This window comes from Patagioenas fasciata, chromosome 20 (assembly GCF_037038585.1).
Source record: "Patagioenas fasciata isolate bPatFas1 chromosome 20, bPatFas1.hap1, whole genome shotgun sequence".
Lineage (NCBI taxonomy): Eukaryota > Metazoa > Chordata > Aves > Columbiformes > Columbidae > Patagioenas > Patagioenas fasciata.
In genome coordinates, this window is record NC_092539.1 from 8809740 (window position 1) to 8827766 (window position 18027).

An 18027-nucleotide genomic window follows, 5' to 3' on the forward strand; every position below is an offset into this window, starting at 1 on the left:
CAAATACACATTTGCTTTCTTTTATGAAACGTACTGTATTGTCAAAGTTACAAATGTACAGGAGGAGATCAGCCAGGAGGGGAGGCCAGGACAGGCGGCTACCGCTCCAGTGTTGATGGAGAGGGTGATCCTATCACCCTCTACTTTTTTGGGGAAAATTAGTCTGCACCCCCCCCTTACTCCAGGTTCTTTCACCCATTTATGCAGAAACTGCTTCTCTCTTCCCCAGGCCCAGTTCTGTCCATCGAGAATCTGGTGCTTTGGATTAAATTGAACCCCAGGCCCAGTTCTGTCCATCGAGAATCTGGCGCTTTGGATTAAATTGAAATGTGTGTGTCCTGTTTGCTTTCAAATATTAAAATGTAATCCTGGGGAATGAAATCCCTTAAGACAGCGGTGTGACAGGACAGCATGCAGCACGGCTTTGCCCCTTCAGCAGCATTTCGAGCAAGGAGGGCGCTTAACAGAGCCGGAGATGAGAGCACAGGTGGGTTCCTTTGCAAAGACCCACTAATATGACTCTAATTAATTTATTTTTTAAGGCTACGCGCAAGGGATCTGATCAACACTTTGCCCTGTGGTCTGGTTTGTTTGGAATATATATAATGTCCTTGATTTATTCCCTGTGATGTGAAAGGATTTAACTACCATCTTGATACCTGCCTCTGAGGCTGCTCCCTTCCCTTGACACAAGCAGGTGCAGCATATTCTCAATCAACTCCTGAGCTCTTTATGCAACACCTGATCCCAATTAGGCAGCTGCCTTTAAAAGCAGCTCCCCTGGCCTTGAATCAGTGATGCTGGATTGATACCGTCAGTGTTGGGTGGGATCTGTGCTCCTGAACCCCCTGCAGACCCTTCTGGGTGACACCAGGACTGACTGCATCTGGGAGATCTTCACCCAGGCAAGTCTCACCCTTGTTTGGTTCTACTAATGGAGGAAAACCAGGGGTTGTTGTAATTAATAACTGTGGCAGCCACTGTTTTAACATGGATTGTTTTCCCCTCTCATTTGCTCTTGGAAAATGTTGGGACAGAGATGGGGGAGATGACGGCAGGCTGGCAGCCAGGAGGGAAGGGGACCTTTGCATCTTCAGTGGTGGTGGAAGGATGTGGTCTTTGCTCAGATGTGGGGCTGGTTTTGTGGTCTCTCAGCTCCCACCGACCCCTCTGCTGTGCCCTAAGGAGCCTTTCGCTGCAGTGCAAAGCCGCTGGCCTTTTGTGGAGGTGTGTGATGGCCAAATAGCAAATAACTTAGGGTCAGTAGTGTCACCCACAGCTCTCCTGGCTTTTCTGAGCTCTTGTTCAGGTAGGCCCTTGCTGGTGCACATAGAAGGTCAAAGATGCATTTATCTCCTGCTGTGGATCGGTGCAGGGAAGGGAGCGGTGCTGCAGCCCTCCAAGAGACCCTGGCTGGGACAGGCTTTGGGCACAGAAAACCAGTGTAGGAAAGAGGATTCAGGTGCCCCAACTCCCACTTCTGGGTGCCAGAGCCCTTCTTGGGAATCCTAGCGAGCATAAATCAGTGTAGCTGTGTTGTTTCTACAGGGCTGTGCTGTTTTATGATGGCTGAGGACCTTTTGCCATTGCCCAGCTCCTGGATAAACATCCCACCTTCACACCCAGCACGGTACCAGCTTCTCCTCTGAGCTGGAGGAAGCACCGACAGCACAACCTTCCCATCCCATGTATCCTCCCAGCAGCACCACCGACAGCCCCGGGGCTCTGCAGGGACCCCCCAGCTCCCAGACAGCCCCAGGAGGATGAGATGCCACAACCTGACATTGGCAGAGCAAAATATGGCCCCAGCAGTAATCTGATAGAATGTGATGGTAATTTGGGGAGGGGGGAAGCAGAGGAGGAGGCGTTGAAAAAAGGAGGCATTGAAAGTACACTTCCTTTCGGTGCATTGCTGGAAAGACCATTAGGAAAACCACTAGATTATTTTTCACATTCTTCAGTGCAAAACTACTGCATTTTATGACCACTATCAATAACAGCTATCATATTACTAATGCTACAGTTGCCACATATATAATATTTAAATCACATTTGCGGCTGACAGAGACCTATGGATATTCTCGATCCCAACAGGCTATTACAGTTCATATCATGTCTGTCATATAAATATTATGAATCATTTCCCGCTATCTTTATGGGGGCTACATTGACATCGTCAAAAAGGCTCTGGGTACTGCCGGATACTGCATATTTATATACACCTTATGTATATGTATGTGAATGGAGGGAGATTTATACAACAATCATCAGTAATAAATGCCTATGATAAAGCATATTATCTTCACACTTCATTTGCAAAGCGTTTTGTATGCAGGGACTAGAAGGCCAGCAGAGGAGGCTCTGGTAAGGGACTGGGTCACATCCTCAAGCCCTGGTGTAAATTGGGGGTTTTCTCTACCATGAGGGTGATCAGCAGTTGGGACACAAGCCCCTTTCAGCAGAGCAGGATGAGCCTCAGAGGGTGCCCAGGAACTGCTTGGATCAGTGTGCTGCTGGTTCACATCAGGTGAGGTTTGGCTTGTGTCCCACTTGCTGGATGGGTGATGCTCCATGTGCCGTCCCCAAAGAGCTGTAAATCTCACAGTTCATGCACTGCATTTCATCTTCCATCCCTTAATGCTTTCTTTGCTGGCTTCCTCAGCAGTCGAGCCCTGGTCTGGGTGATGAGAAGAAATGAAGACATCTCCAGGTGTCACAAAAGGCAGAACTAGGCAGAGTCTTTTTACAAAGCAGTTAATTAAACCACTGTCCCTGCAAACCAGGTGAGACATGCTAAACCAAATCCACCAGCAAAGCACAAGAGAGGAAGAAACCTCACCTAGGATTATTCAAGCTAGATCCAGACATGAGCCCAGGTGCCATGAGACCTCTTCCCTAAACCTGTTTTAACTGCTTGAACACTGTAAGACTTGTTCCACATGTGGAGACAGACAAGAGCAAATGCAGCTTTATGGCTTGGAAGTCAGGAGGTCTCTAATAAGCATTTAATGTCCAGTGCTGAAGCAGCTGAAAGCACAGTACTTCTGACTGTGCAATGCATTATTTTATCTGAGCAGTCTCCAAAAGAGGGGAGAATGCAGCATCTCTGCCTGTCCTTGGCGTGGGAATGTGGCTCTCCAGCTCCAGCAGATCAAATAAATCATGTGCATTTCACTTCATAAGCAAACTTCATCAGCCTGCTAAATGCTGCTGGAGAAAAAAAACAAAGCAGTTTCAATCTCTGGCACTTAGAGAAATGTCTTGCCTTTTAACGCTTTTGTTGGTTTGTGTGTGTAGTGCGTCCCCGAAGAGTGGGGACCCACTGTCTGCAGCCGTTTGGGTTTGCAGGGATGGTGTGGATGTGTCTGACAGACCCTCATTGGTCCTGGCAAGGCTCTGCTTGGGGATACCTCTGCTTTTGGACCCCAGGGTTCCTGTGTGATACCTCTGACCTGTCCCCCAAAGTCCTGCTCTGTACTCTAGTTTCAAGGGTGCCTGGTCGATCCTGGGCAGAAAAGCAACATTTGAGCTCATCTGACCCCAAAGAACAAGAGGCAGGTCCTGTCCCGAAGACCTAAAGTCCAGGTAACCTGGACAGAAAGTTCTACAGCACATGAACATTCCAGCAGGCTGTAAGTCTCCTGGGGGAGGTGGGTAACACAGATTCAGGTCCTACAGCATCCAAAGGGTTCAAGGTCCTGGAACCTGCAGTTGCTTTGGGGTGAACAAATTGGTGGAGCTGAGGACAAGCCTGGGAAAGTCCCACAAAGTGCATGAGTGGATGGTGTCTTTCTGCCTTTAGTTTTCAGCTCACATCTGCAACCAGATTGCCCAGACCACACACCACCTTCTCAGGGAGAGACTCTCTGGCTGTGAGCCCCAGGCTGGTGGCCACAGTCACCCTGTCCCCTCCATCAGGGTAGCCCTGGCCACCCATCGCAACCTTGCCCCTCACGGTGCTGGGGAGATGGAGCCCAGACGTGGCCTCATAGCTTCTCCTGTTCTTTCTCACTCAGACTTTGTATTTATTATTTCTTTAATTTGTAATAAAATGTAGCCAGGGAGGGAAATAGATGTGATTTTTTTCTAACTGGAGGGTGTGAAGCAGTAGAGGAGGCACAGCAGGTTTTGCTTTTGTCCCATCAGATAATTCTGAGTTATGGACAAGATAAGCTGGAATCGCTTAGAAAAAACCAAAAGCTATAATTTCCAAATCCCCGTATTGGGCCCAGGTGCCTGATTTTGAATGCAGTCTCAGGTCTCAACACCACAAAGCAACTTGGTGCCAACCTCCTGCTGATGCCCACATGCACCTTTTCCCCCAAATGTCTTGAGCACATGTGGAGGCAAGAGTGGGAGTGTAGGGATGGAGGGAGAACCCTTTGCCTAACTGCCTCTTACATGTGAATGAACATACTATCTCTTTCAAATTCAGCTGGCATTGAGTGGCAGGACTGAAAGCTGTTCAGATCAGGACAGGTGGACCCCAAATTATCCTATTGTATAAGGCTGCCTTCTCTGGATCCAGGGCTAAAGGTTCTTTGCATTACCCAAGGGCAGAGTTTCACAAGACAGCTCTCTCAGACAGCGTAGGACCTTCAAGCGTCCCTGCATTGAGCAGATGTACAAGCCAATGACCTGCAAAAATTATCTTAACATCTTCCCCATCACCCCCCATGATGATTTAAGTCCTTAGCTGGGAAGTGCAAAGCTGAAGTTGAGCACAGCATTAGGCAGCCTGGTAGAGCTTATTAAATTAATAGTGCATTAAAGAATTGAGGGGAGGTGGTGGGGGGGAAGGGAAAGAAAAGCTTTGTAACATCAGAGAAATATCCTTGCTACCTTCTGGCATCTTCAAGAGACTGGAAATATGGGACTGCATCCAGCTGTCTTCTCTGGGGCAAAATTCCTTTGGCTTCTGTGGGAGGTTTTACCCAAATAAGGACTGCAGGATCAGACCTGTTATTGTCACTGCAATTAACATTTAGATCCACATCTAACACGAACTGTTACAGGCTGGTTAGGGAGAAATTTAATTTGCTCTAAACAGCTTGATGGGAGAGGAGCGTGAAATGTCCTAGTTATGGTAATTTCATCTGTTAGAGTCTACAAAGGTGGGTTTTTCAGCTGTGGGTCTGATAACCCTGGTATCTGCTGGAGCCACTGACCTATGTGGGCTCTGGCATCCTGAGGTTTGGGGCCGGGTCCCCACGGGTGCTGGGTGTTGGGATCAGTCGTTTGCGCTGTCTGGTGGCCGCGCTCAAAGCCGAACGGGCCCACACAGCGTGGGCTGTTGTGGCACCGATGACTCACATCGCGTTTGTGTGGTACGGGCAGGTGAGAGCCTGGATCTGCCCCGGCGAGGCACGGAGGAGCGTTGCCCCCAGATGTGTTTTCCTTTATCAGATGAGCTTTAAAGAAACTGATTTCTACCTTTTTGCTGTCAGGGTTTGTATGTAGGTATGCAAGAGATGTAGGATTTTTGCCCCGCCGACCCACTCTCAGAGACTTTGAACCTGCTTTTTCTAACAACCTCCAACTTTCTTTCATATCCTTACGTATTTTTGTTTCCCCTTCTCTCCTAGAAGTTAATGTAACTCAGCCATAAAAACTGACCTGGAGATGAAACTTGGCATTTAAGGTCCCAGGCCGGGAGCAAATGAAGTTACCAGTTATAAACACACACCAAAATCTGTTTGGACATGCTGAAATTACAGGAGCAGAGGATAAAAAGCATCCAAGATGTTTTATTTTGTTTTAACTCCTGCAACTTGCTGTGAGCGTCAGTTTGCAGCCTCTCGCCTGACGCAAGACGCGTCCTCTTGGTCGTTTTCTTCTTGTGATGATTAAAGCCGATGAGCTGCAATGCATTTCTTGCTGTATCAGGATCCTGTGGGGTGCCCAGCTGTGTACCCCTCATCCAACCACCCAGAAGGAAAGGCAGGGTCTGTCCCCTGGCAGGCACCCACAGAAGAGCAGGCAAAAGTTATAAGAGAAATCAAGTTTCTGGGGCCTTTCCTGTGTGGTTTTAGATATTACAGTGACATGTATGAGATAGAGTGATAAGTGCCTGCAGGTGATAGACGGGGATATGGCAATGAAAGATAAGAGGTGTCATTTTTATAGGAGGAGGTGCTAGATTGCTAATATTTATGACATGAGGGACTTTGCCAATTAAAAAATAAATCATGGCAGATAAGAGGCTCGGAAGCGCTCCACGGCTGGATGTGCCACACAGAGAGATGATGGTTGGTGGTGGCAGCTTCTCCCATGTGTGTGGTGTAAACCAGGACAGTGATGGGTGTCCTGGGCACTTCCATCTTCCCAATTCCACCCAGTGTGGGAGAGCTGGGCTCTGCATTGGGACTTACCTGTGCCAGCAGAGACCCCCCAGCATTATCCCTGGTGTCATCCCAGGGCTCCTGCGTGACCCTGTCACTCCCCACTGTGTATGAGCAGCTGCGGCCGTGGACCGAGCCTGTTTGTTATGCACGTTACGGCCATCAAGAGCGAGGGTCGATAAGATGTTTAATATGCTTCATGCATAGTAGAGTCGCTTTGGTCCATCAAGTCGCTAATACACATTCTTACAAGGCTGAGTATCATTTATTAAACCCGCAGGCACGCTGGGGAGGGGGGAGGCCAAGGCCCTGGGAAGCAGCCAGTGATGCTGGGGGGGTGGCACCCGCAGTGCTGAGGAGGTGAGAGTTTGCAGGCGAACCGCACACGCACAGAGAGTTATTTGTTGTGCCTCATTTATGGGGAAAATGAAATAAATCGCGGCTTTGAACGATGGGCTGCCGTGTGACACAGCCCGGGGACAGCGCACAACACTGGGGGGTCTTGCTGGCTGCTGCGAGGCTGGGGACAGCTGAGGTTGCTCAGCATCACTCGGAGAGCGCGTTACCCTCCACAGCGCTCTGCACCCTTTTAAAAAATAAACAACAAGAAAATTAATTTCTATTTTATAATTTTCTTCTCTTCCCCTCTCCCCACGGGTTAAAAATAACCGCGTTGTTGTTCTCCCCGGCGGGCCGGGCGCGGGGCGGCGCTGCGCGGCGGGGCGGGCGGTCGCTGCGGGGCGGTCGCGGCGCTCGCTCCCCCCTTGCGCGGGCCCCGGCGCGGAGCCGATCGCGCCCAGCGCAGCCGAGCGGCGGAGTTACATTGTTGGGAGTTTGCAACAACTCCGCGGCCTCGTCTGCGCGCCCGGCGCTGCGCGGGGCCGCCGGTGCGGGGCTGCAGCCTTCCCCGCCTCCTCCTCCTCCTCCTCCGCCCCTTGGGCTTTTTTTTTTTCCGCCCCCTTCCCCCCTCCCTCTCCCCCTTTCGCTTTGATTTCGCTCTCCTCCCCTCTGCGCGCCCTGCGTGTGTGTGTGTTTTTTCGCCGCCGATCACCACCGAGCCCCTTGGCATGAGTTAAGCACCAGCTATGGACACCAAACACTTCCTGCCACTGGGTGAGTTTTGTTCCGAAAAAGATTCTCCGTTCCTACGGCGGGGCGAGGTTGGGGGGGGGGGAGGGAGGAAGGTGGTTAAATAAAATAAAATAAGCTCCCGACCTGCCCCCTCCTCCGCTTCCCCTTCCAGCTGCTCGCTCCGGGGAGGCAGCGGGCGGGGGATGCGCTGCGCCCCTTCCCCGGGGAGGGCGGGCGGCCCCGCGGGGAGAGTTGGTGTCAGCGCCGGGGAAAGTGCCGGGCGGGCCTGCCCCGCGTTCCCCGCTCCGACCGCCTTATTGGAGTTGTTATTTTTCTGTATATTTTTTTCTTTATATTTTTCCTTGCGAGGCGCAGCCGGGGGAGGGGGCGGCGGGTCCCGGGCCGGGCGAGCGGCTGGCGGCGCAAGCGGTATTTTCAAACGGGGCAGCGGGCAGCCGGGCTCGGCCGGGAGAGCCCCCTCCCCGCCTGGGGCCAGTTCTGCGAGAGAGCTTGGCAGCGCGCAGCCTTTGCTCCCCCTCTTGCGTTTCTCTCTCGGCTATTTTGGTTTTTAAATTTTATTTTAAAATCATTTGTTTTTCCTCCCTCCCTGCCGGCACATGGGCGCGCAGGGGGGTGCGGAGCGCCCGTGGGGCCCCCCGTGCTGTGCCCGCATCGTCCCTCGCTGGCAGCTCCCAGAACCCGGCCCAGAACCCGGCCCAATTGGGACCGTTCTGCCTTTTTGTTTTCTTTCTTTTTTTCTCCTCCCCTTTTTAGTTACATTTTAAAACCCATTTCTAGCTGGAGTTTGCCGTGGTTTGGGTGACTGAGTCAAGTCCTGGCTTGCAAGGGCGAATGCCTCCTCGCGTCTTGGTTTCAGGAGAAGCAATATTGCAGAGCTCCGTGTTCAGGGTGGAGGGAAGAAAAGTTTTTAGTGAAGTAGCCGGGCGCCAAGTGCGGGCGAGGGGGAAGAGGGACAAATCCTGCCATCTCTGCCACTGCTCAGCATGGTGACGCGGGGGCTTCCAGCCTCCGGCCGAGCAAGCCCGTGGCCAGTGATAACATGCACACGCCGCCTTCCCTGGGCTCTAAATCTGTGCACAACCTCTCCTAGCTTGTGGTGGTATGTTTCATTTCTTTTTTTTGGTGTTTTTTTTTTTCAATAATTGTAGTATTAGTTGTTCCTTTTTAAGAGCAGAATAAATATAAACACCGTCACAAGGTCCCCAGCTGGCCCTGGCTCCTCGGAGTGTTTTGGGACTGCTATGGTCTGGGGGCTTTGGCAGGGAGAGCCCTTTGGGCTGGCTGGTCTTCAGTTGGCATCTGCCTTCCCTCAGAATCGTGGTTCACAGTGCCCCTCATTGTTTCGGCTGTGGGGTGGGAGATGCTGCTCTTGGTTTGCCCCGGGGTTGCTGCTGGGGCTAAAAACATCTCACCTGCAGCGTTCCCTCGGGAGCGGGTCCAGCTTTAGAGTCAAACCCGCTCCTAGGTTTTAATGCAGGTGTGGGGATCATCACAAACGCACCCACCGAGGCAGAAAGTGTCAATCTCTTGCCACGGAGAAGTGTTTTAATCTTAGGGGTGGCTGTTGTAGGATTTACATTTCAGGTGATGCTCTTGTGGAAGACAGTCCAAACCTCTGATGACAGGGGCAGGATCAGGCCCCTGTGCATATACTTAGATTTTCTTTCAGACCTGAGCTCTTAAGCTGTAGATGCTAAATAATGTGTTATTAGTCATGTTGACTTTGACAGGGGAGGAGAGGGGGAGTGTGTGTCACCTTGCTGCTGGCTCGGGTAAGGATTTTCACGCTGGTGCAAATGAAAAACAACTGATTTATCTGCTCATTTATAAATGTATGGGTGCGTATGGCGGGGAGAGGGTGGGTCCTGCAACGTACCGAGCAGCTCATCGCGAGCATCCAGAGGGAAAACAAGGCAGCCACCCCAGGACAGCGGTGCCAGAGGGGGTAATAATTTCACATCACTGGTTAGGAGAAAATTCAGCTGCTTTTAGAGTGCATGGTCTGGGTCTCCTGGGTGTTGTGCTCCTGCGAAAGCGACTCCTAAACTTTATCCACTGGCCTTTGGACACTGATTGCTGGAAAACTCAGCTTTGGTTGTCAGGGCAGTGGGTTCTGTAGGTTTTGCAGGGGGAGATCTTGGTCCTGCTCTGAGCAGGGGGGCAGGTTGAACCTCAAAGTGTGTCAGCAGTTTGTAGAAGTGATGCGATCCTTGAGGAGTGTGAACAGAGACCTTCCCAGTGAAACCAGAGCAGAGCTGGTGGGGCCGTGGGACCTCGGTGCTTTTTGGACCTGGGACCCGACTTTGCAGAGTGCCAGGGTATTTTGCCAACCCTACCCCGTGTCATGGTTGCGAGCTGGTCTTTGCAAGCCAAAGGGGAAAAAGTAGCCAAGCTTGTAGGGTTTGTTTGCCTGCACACCAGTATGGGCCTGAACTGGGGAACAGCAGCAGCTGGGGGCCAAAGTCAAGGTCCATCCCTGTGTGGCCCCATCAAAATCTCAGCTCAGTTGGGTCTAAAAGGCATAACCCGGTGGAGGTTTCTGGCCAAGTCCTGCCCGTGGTTAGACTCGGATAACCCCGCTGATGTCATGGGTGGAAGTGTGGCCAGCGCCGGGCACTTTTAATAGTAGTATCTCATTTTCCTGCTCGTCTTGGGAGCTGCTGGCTGATGCCAGGCAGAGGCTCCTTGTGAGGACAGCATGTCCCCGGGCATCTCCTGGGCTGGACACCGTCATCCTGTGGCTCTGTCTGCTTGTTCTGATCCCAGGAAGACCTTCAACCTGATCACAGGGTCTGCGGGCAGTGGGGCTGTTCACATCTGCCCCATCTCTGCCCGCATCTGCCCCATCTCTGCCTGCAAGCAGAGTGTGGGTACCACCGCAGCGCTGGGTGAGGTTTATGAACATTGGGGTCCAGCAGATGCAGTCTGGGGCTACAGATCTCCCTTTGCTAGGTTTGGAATGAGCGGGGATGTCTTGCTTTTGTCCCTCTGGGTGAGGGCTGTGCTGTGCTGAGTCTTCAGGAGGAAGAAAATCAAGAAAAAGCTGTCACACAAGTGCTTTCTGAGGCTGGGGGGGTCCACATCTCCAACCTGGTGGGGTGCATGTGCCGAGAGCCAAGTTGGGGACTGATGCACAAACTTGCTTCTTTGAGTAGCTGCTTGTTCCCAGGGCTCTCACCATTGCAATCCCTTTATTGCTTCATTTTCTTCTTTGCTCATTCTCCCAAGAAGGTGGTAGTTCCTGGGGAGCAAAAAGGGGATGGTGAGCTCAGGGAGCGCTCCCTTGAGGCTCAGCTTCATGCGGGGGGAAGAAACAGTTAATGGGTGTCCGAGGCTGGTGCTTCCCTCCCGGAGGTCAGTTCACCGGGTTGCAACCTCTGTGAGTCCGTCTTCCCACCCGCGCAGCCGTGCCAGGGGCGGCTGCAGCTGCTCAGGATGTGGGGTGAGAACTGGCCGTGCATGGAACACCTCCGAGAAAAACAGCAAAACAACCCCTCCTGTCCGGCTGGGAGGGGAGCAACCCAGAACGTGGGGTGGAAGGGAGCGTGGGAGTGCGAGCATCCGTGAGGCATCTTCATCCCGCGTCCCCTGGCCTTGCTGTTGCACAAAACCCAACGCACATTGGTGGGAGCTCACGTCTGCGTTGAGACCTCAATTCTTCTTCTTTTAGCTTCAGAAATTTACAGCTGATATGAAAATCCATAGGGAGGAAGAATTCTGAAAGGTGCAGGTAGTGTCATGGCTTGTCTGAGCATCCCTGCGAGGAAGGAGGATCCTCTGCCCCACATCTGGAAGATGCTCTGTGGGGCAGCCGGTGCCGCACCAGAAAGGGGCTGCGTAGGAGTAAAAGATAATCATGCCCTGGTCGCTTTTGCTGAAGCAGAGTGTAGGGCTTGACCTCTCCCAATTGACATATGCAAAACAAGCTGGGAAGGAATTTTTGCCTTTTTCAGAATCTGGGCTGTGACAGTTAAATAAATCCTCGGAGGGTCCCTGAGTTTACTCCGTGTAGTCCTGCTGTGTTGGAGAGAGCGTTTGTGTTTCTCGTATTTAGGGCATTTTATTTATTTAAAAGAGAGCGGGGGAGAAAGCCACAGAATTTTAGTTATTCATTGCAAATATTATTATTGGCATTTTGCTCCTGTTGAAAAAAAAATCAAGGGGGGGGTATCAAAACATTTCACTGGAAAATACACCCTGGTTTTGTCCCACCCACATCTTGAAGGCGAAAATAAATATTTATTAAGAAATGGGTTAAAAACCTTTTTGTTGGAGTATTGTTTTCTGGGAGCAGAGGTGGATTCCCATGTGCCAGAGCCCGGCCACCCAGTTTATTATACATTTTTTAAATTATTTTAGCATTTTTTCAAGATGGTTAAGAAAACAAACTGCGGGTGCCGTGGGGCAGAGGCTTTGGGATGTGCTTTGGTTCTTCCTCTTGCACAGGGTGCTTGTTCCGATGAGCATCCCAGTGTCTTTCTGGGGAGACCGTGTGTGAGCAGGGTATTCCCCCGAGGCTGTCGGCTGCCTGGAATCACCAAATCATTCTTGCTATAAATACGTTGTTACCCCACCATGGGAGGTGGTGAGACGGCAAGAGGTGGTGGCCCTTGGCGAGGGGCTCAAATGGGGGTGGTGGTGATGGAGCGGGGATGCTCAGGGGGTCCCTGTGCCCTGACCGGGCTCCTCTCTGCTGATCTGGGCTGCCAAAGCCGGCGACACTTCAAACCAGAGCTGGATATTACAAGGAACTTTCCTGAAAGCTCAGTAACCTAATTGGGCTCAAATTAATCTTGTTCTCTGGCTCTGATCCCCAGCGTGTCTCCCCATCATCACATCCCTTCGTGGGGGAAGGATCTGAGTCTCTCCTCCCTCGGCTGGTGCGGTGCAGGGATGCAGGGATGCTCGACCGGAGCTGTGCATGGATGCAGGGATACTTGGCGGGTGCTGTGCAGGGATACTCGGCCAGTGCGTCACAGGGATGCTCGGCTGGTGCAGGATCCAACCCAGCAATTCCATAATTGCTTCCTAAAAGGCCCAGGTGGGCTCTCAAAGTCAGTCTAGCTCCAAAGCAACCGAGGCGGGGAGGGCAGTCTGGGTGGTTTTATTTTAATTGATTTTGTCAGGAGTTGCTGTATTTTATTACATTTAAAGACTAGACTCTGGAATAACTTTGAACGCTTTGACACGCACACAAAAAGCAGCTTTCTGACATTTTCCTCTTTGCTTGTCTTTTATTCTGTTTCTCCCCTCTCCTCCTCCTCAAAGGGAAGCGTGTGCCTGCAGGGAGGACGGGGAGGAGGGAGGAGCGCTTGTGTCTCTGCTCCAACATCAAGGCAGCGCGAAGCAGACGAAATAATATTGCAAATAAGGATTTAAAAAACCCTACAGAAGGATCCCCACACATGCCAGCCAGCTCAAACTGCTAGAAGATCTTTTCAGACAGAAGCAATTTAGCCTGGGAAAACGCTCTTTTGTTGGGATGGAAACTGACTGTGAGAACTTGCCTTTTCTGTCAACGTTTTGCTTAGAAAATGCAAAGCAAAGAAAAGTCAGGGAAACAACCTGAGTTTTTATTTAGAGAAGACAGAGCATTTCAAAATGGTGGGTGTTTTCTGAGATAAACAGGGAACAATTCCCTTGCACGAAAGGGAAGAAAGGGTTCAAATTAAGCCCAAATGCAGCTCCCCTCCTTTGAATTTTTGTTTAACGTGGAGTTAAAAAATAATCCTGTTCAAACAGACCACTCATAAGCATAAAATGCTTGAGTGTGGTGTGTGTGTTTTTTTTTTCTTTCTTTCTTTCTTTCTTTTATTGTGATCTACAATAAAAGTTTCAAGGTTGCACCTCGGGGCGGTGATTCTGATCCCAGCCCTGTTTGCGCCAGCTCCTGCCCCGGCACATCAAGCGGGGATGGATCTTGCCTTGAAAACTCAGAGCCTGCCCCGATGAGACAGATACGGGGTGGGAAACTGAGGCACGCGGGTGCGTCTCGGTGCCGGCGGAGCTGGGAACGAGGCCCGGAGCGAGGGCGGCGGGGCGGTTGTGAAACCTCGGCTGGGACAGCAGCTTCCAGCCCTGCGGATCAAATCCTGCTGGGATCTGAGCTCCGCAGGGCTCCCGGTGGCTTTGGAGGGGCCCAGCTCCTGGTAGCCAAAAAGCACCCCAAGTCCTTTTTGGCCTTGGAGCAAAGAAATGAGGTTTGTGTGTAAACCAGGTGCTGCCAAACCAGAAGACAAGGGAGAAACACCTTAAGTATTTGTTCTATTGAGCATCGGGAGCTGGGGTCGCATCCGCTTTCTGCTGTAGTGGAAGATGGTTCTGTGGGCATTGCTCCTCATTTCAGTCTTCTTTCTATTATTCCTTTTTGGATTAATCTCTTGGTTTTGCTGGGCCCTGAGTGGAGGTCACTGATGTGTTTGAGTTTGGGTCTCATCTGAGCCGTAACCCTTTCCCCAGCTTGCGTCGGATGTGAGAGCACTGCAGGGAAAAGAGATAAAAGGTGCAATACTGGTATTTGTGACCAATAAAATGGTAATGGGATTCCCATCTGGTTGTTACTTTTCATGGTCTCCTCTTTTGTGGAGTTTTGGCTTTCTTTAGGAAAAAATAAGGGGAGGGGGAGCTGAGGGCAGCACTGGAACCCCCCAAGTTTTATAGCCCCTCGGCTCCTGGGGCAAATCCTTTGTGCTGGGGCTGCCAGGAGCGGATTAGGGAGGGATGTCCCGTCTCGACTCAGCTGGTTGTGCAGCTCAGGGTGCAAAGGCAGGAACATTTGATTAGTGTTTTTCCATTTTGGGCTGACGAGTGAGTGCTGGAAAGTTGGGTTTTTTTTGAGGTTTGTATATATATATTTTTTTTTCTGTGAACTCTGTGGGCTGCTGCGAGACTATTTTGTTGTGGGCAGCGCGTCTCCTACATGCCCATTATTACGGAGTCTAAATGAGGCAATGGCCAGGGTGAAGCAAGAGCGGAAGGAGAAGCGCAGGAGAGCGAGTGCCGAGATCCGCCTGGAGATGCCGAGGTGACGAAGCGGGGAGCCGGGGTTGGCACAGGGTGCGATGGAGGAGGTTTGATCCGAGCGGGTGAGATGGTGAGTGATGGCAAAGGCACGAAGGAGCATAGAGCAGGGAGGTGCTGGAGCAGAGCTGGGGATGTTGCATTGAGCTGGGGATGATGTTTTGGCCACCCTGGGGGGTGTGAGGGATGGGTGACAGCACCTTGGCAGTGCTGCAGCATCCCTGCCCTGCACCCGAGGATGTGTGTGCAGGTGGCGGATCTTGCAAAATAGGAAAATTAAAAAAGAGATGCCCTTTCCCCACTAACCATCCATGCTGGACTCCCTGTCTGCCCACACCTCATCTTTTGCTGTCCTGTTTGGGTGAGATGAGTGGGTTTATGAGGCCAAGGAAGCCGAGGAGGAGCCATGCGGAGGAGCCGTGGCCTCTCACACCAGTGAGCAGATGAGTGTGTCCAAGGCGGGTTGTGCCAGAGACGCTCGTGCTGTGGTGGGGAGATGCACAGCACCGTGTTGCTTCGCATCAGTGTTGTAGCTGCTTCTGGAGACCCCCCATAGCCACCATGACCCACACCCGTGGGGCTGCTGCAGCCTGGGGGGTGCTCAGTGGGGTACCTGGGGGTGCAAGCAGAGGTCCCTGCGAGGGACCGGGCAAGTTGAGCACGGTGAAAAGCGCCTTCTCGGAGCTCCGCACCTGCGTGGCCAGCCCTCCCTTTTGACCTGCACTTGTTCAAGTGTGACTTTCAATTGATCATAAAAATCCAGCGTGATTCACCGCGCTTCTGCCCTCCAGCCTGCTGGGCTCCGTCTCTCCACATTCACTTAGCGTGAGAGAGCAAATTGCCCTCCAGATCATCCTCCCCGTTCTTAATGGGGAGCTGTTGCTTTCTGGATCTGCTCCCCCCCATGCACTCTTTGAATTATGATACGTTAGAGATGGTGGCTTAGCATTTTAATTTAATTTTCTCTCTCTCTCTTTTTTTTTTTCTAATTTATTTATTAAGAAAACCCATTTCAATGCAAGCTCCCAAACATCAGGGTGGGGAGGGAGGTGCAGCTCCCTGCTCCATCCCAGCACAGACCCTGTGTGCGTGCGTGTGGCTCACAGACAGTGAAATTGCACCCTAGAGTTATAAAGCAATTGTCTAGCTCAGCAGCAGAATGAGCATGAAATGGTGCAGAAAGCAACTAAATAAAATTGGGTAAGGCAGATGCATGAAAATAATGACATCTCTATACCATAGTCAGGCGCACTCGCTCCTTTGCGCACACGCAGATAAACTTTTATAACAGACTTTGCATTTATTTTCCCAGGAAACTCTGCTGAAATGGAGCGTTAGCGTGGTGGGAGCCCCCGCGCCCCCTCTCCTGTGTTTCTGGGGCCATCGTGACGTGCATCGCATCCCCTGCTGCTCCCCCCGTTCCCTTTTTTGTTCTCAGGGCAGGATTTTTATGCTCAGCCAAACACCAAAACGATAACCTTTGCGACTTCATTTTCCTCGGGCTGTGGCTGCCGGGCTGGGGGTGCAGCGCGCGGGTGGCTCCTGGGGGTGACCTGCCGCCTCCCCTGCGAATTGGACAACAAGATGCTTTCCTGCCTTGCTCTTGCTTTGGGCTTTTCTCTTTTTTCCTCCCTGGATGCCGGCAGCGGTGAGGATGGGCAGTTGAGCGGAGTTTTAGGACATGAGAGCAGGGATGGCACCCCCATGCTGGTGCATTGGCTGTGTCCCCGCATCCCTCCTCCCTGGGTATGGCTGGTGGTACCTCTCCCACCCTCCAGATTTTTCTCGTTGCAGTTTAAAAACGCCCCAAATTTGGAAGCTGAAGAATTGTTAAGAGGGCTCGGGGTTGAGCTGGTTGTGGATCGTTTCTCTCTCTCTGTAAGGAAAATTGAGTCCATCCTTTGCGCTGCTGTGCTGCAGCCTGCGGCTCACAGCCCAGTGCCTTTGCAGCACAACCTCCGTCTCTGATTTTTCCTTTGCTGGGACATCTCCCTGGGGTCCCAGATTAGCTGCTCCGGTGCTTTTCCTGCTGCCTCCCCATCACATGCAGACCAGTGAGGATCCCACGGGTGGCTGGGAACCGCGTGTTGGCTGCACAGCGCGGCACCGAGCCTGGGAGCGTGGGACATGGGCATGTTCCTCTGCCTGCAAAAACCCAGCTCTGGAGGGAGGCAGGGGAGGAGGTTTCCCTGCAGAGACTGCTCTGGCTCCGGGCAGATGGATGCCAAGGCCCTGCCAGCACTTTTGCTGGTGCGGAGCAGAGAGCAGGGAAGTGTGCGCATGCAAAAAATCAGTGCGAAGGCATAAATCAGGGCGAGAGTGAAAGGTTAAAGAAATCCAGAGGAAGCGGAGAGATGTGCGTGATGGAAAGGGGTTTCCTGTACCTACACCGGCCACCCAGGCTCCCTTCCTGTCAGGATAAACCTGCTGAAGCCAAAACTTTCTGCACCCCTAAGCAAATTACAGTCTGCTGGATGGGCACGTTGTGAGGAAGCTGTGCCAGCCGCTGTGTTAATGCTTTGTGCTTTACAGTGTGCTCTCCCTGGATGTCTGTGCTGATATTTATAGGATGGCTGGGCACTTGGCTGTTTGACTGTGTGGGATGGAGCTCGGGGAGGGCAGGATGTGATAACTGGTGGTGGAAGCTGTGCTGCAGCCCTAAATTCAACATCGTCTTCGCTGCCATCCTCCCTGGGCTGGTTTTCTGCTGGTGAGGCTGCCCTGTGCTCCTCATCAGGGACTGGACATCAGAGGTGGCTCTGGGAAGAGTTAAGGCTCCTGGGACAATTACCTGCAGGCCCCCCATTTAAGCACTTAGGAAGGCTTAGCTGTGATCCCTGCCAGAGATAGCCTGGCCCCCGGCCAGCTGATACCTATTGTTTGCAAATGTCAGAGACTTTATCTAAACAGCGGTTCAGAGCTGGGGCTTGCTGGGAGCGGGAATCCCAGATGGGCAGGGGGCTGATGCTGTGCAGGGACTCGCTGCTGAGATGCATGGCAAAGCAGCACCGAGTTATACCCTGCCAGCAGGTTCCTCTGCTGCTCATGGGGTTGGCAGACACAGATTTAGTTCGTTAGGTTTTATTGCCTAAGTTTCGAGTTGTATTTTGGTAGCAGTGCGGCTGTGTCCTGCAGCATCGGGGGCTTTGCCTCCAATACAGCTCTGCCTGGGGGTTTCACCTTCCTCTCTGGAGGGGAAAAAAAGGCAGTTCCCTTGTGGCAAGTTGCTCCCTCTTCGTGTCCCACCTGTAGGGCAGGTTTAGGCTGTGGAAATCAGAGGCCATCGGTCACCACGGGGTTCGTTTAGCTTGGGTGCTCTGTTTTCTCATCTTTGTTGTTTTTCCGCGATTGCCGAGGGGCGTTCGGTGCCGCTCCCCGCGGGCAGCTCGGCCGGCTGTGATGCCATGGGAGCCGAGGCTGGGCGGGCACACAAAACCACGTCTGGCTTCTCCAGCGAGGTTTCACAGCCTCTAGGTGTGTGCAGGCAATGTTGCAGGGCAGGGATTTCTTGCAGCAAGCCCTGGGTGGCAGATAACAGCACCGTTCCCATCTAAAGCCCCCACCTACGCACATG

General features: G+C 52.1%; 1 protein-coding gene across 2 annotated transcripts in view; it reads left to right on the forward strand.

Annotated features, from left to right (window-relative positions):
* Positions 1 to 7123: 7123 nt before the first annotated feature.
* Positions 7124 to 18027, forward strand: part of RXRA (retinoid X receptor alpha) — a 103681-nt gene continuing 92777 nt past the window's right edge. The window contains exon 1 of one of the 2 annotated variants that reach the window (XM_071817260.1): positions 7124 to 7454. Coding sequence is in view for 1 of the 2 variants with exons in the window: in XM_065853910.2 (XP_065709982.1) it covers positions 7427 to 7454 (28 nt within the window). In the remaining variant the exon portion in view is untranslated. The remainder of the gene's footprint in view (positions 7455 to 18027) is intronic. The other variant, XM_065853910.2, reaches the window with a different exon arrangement.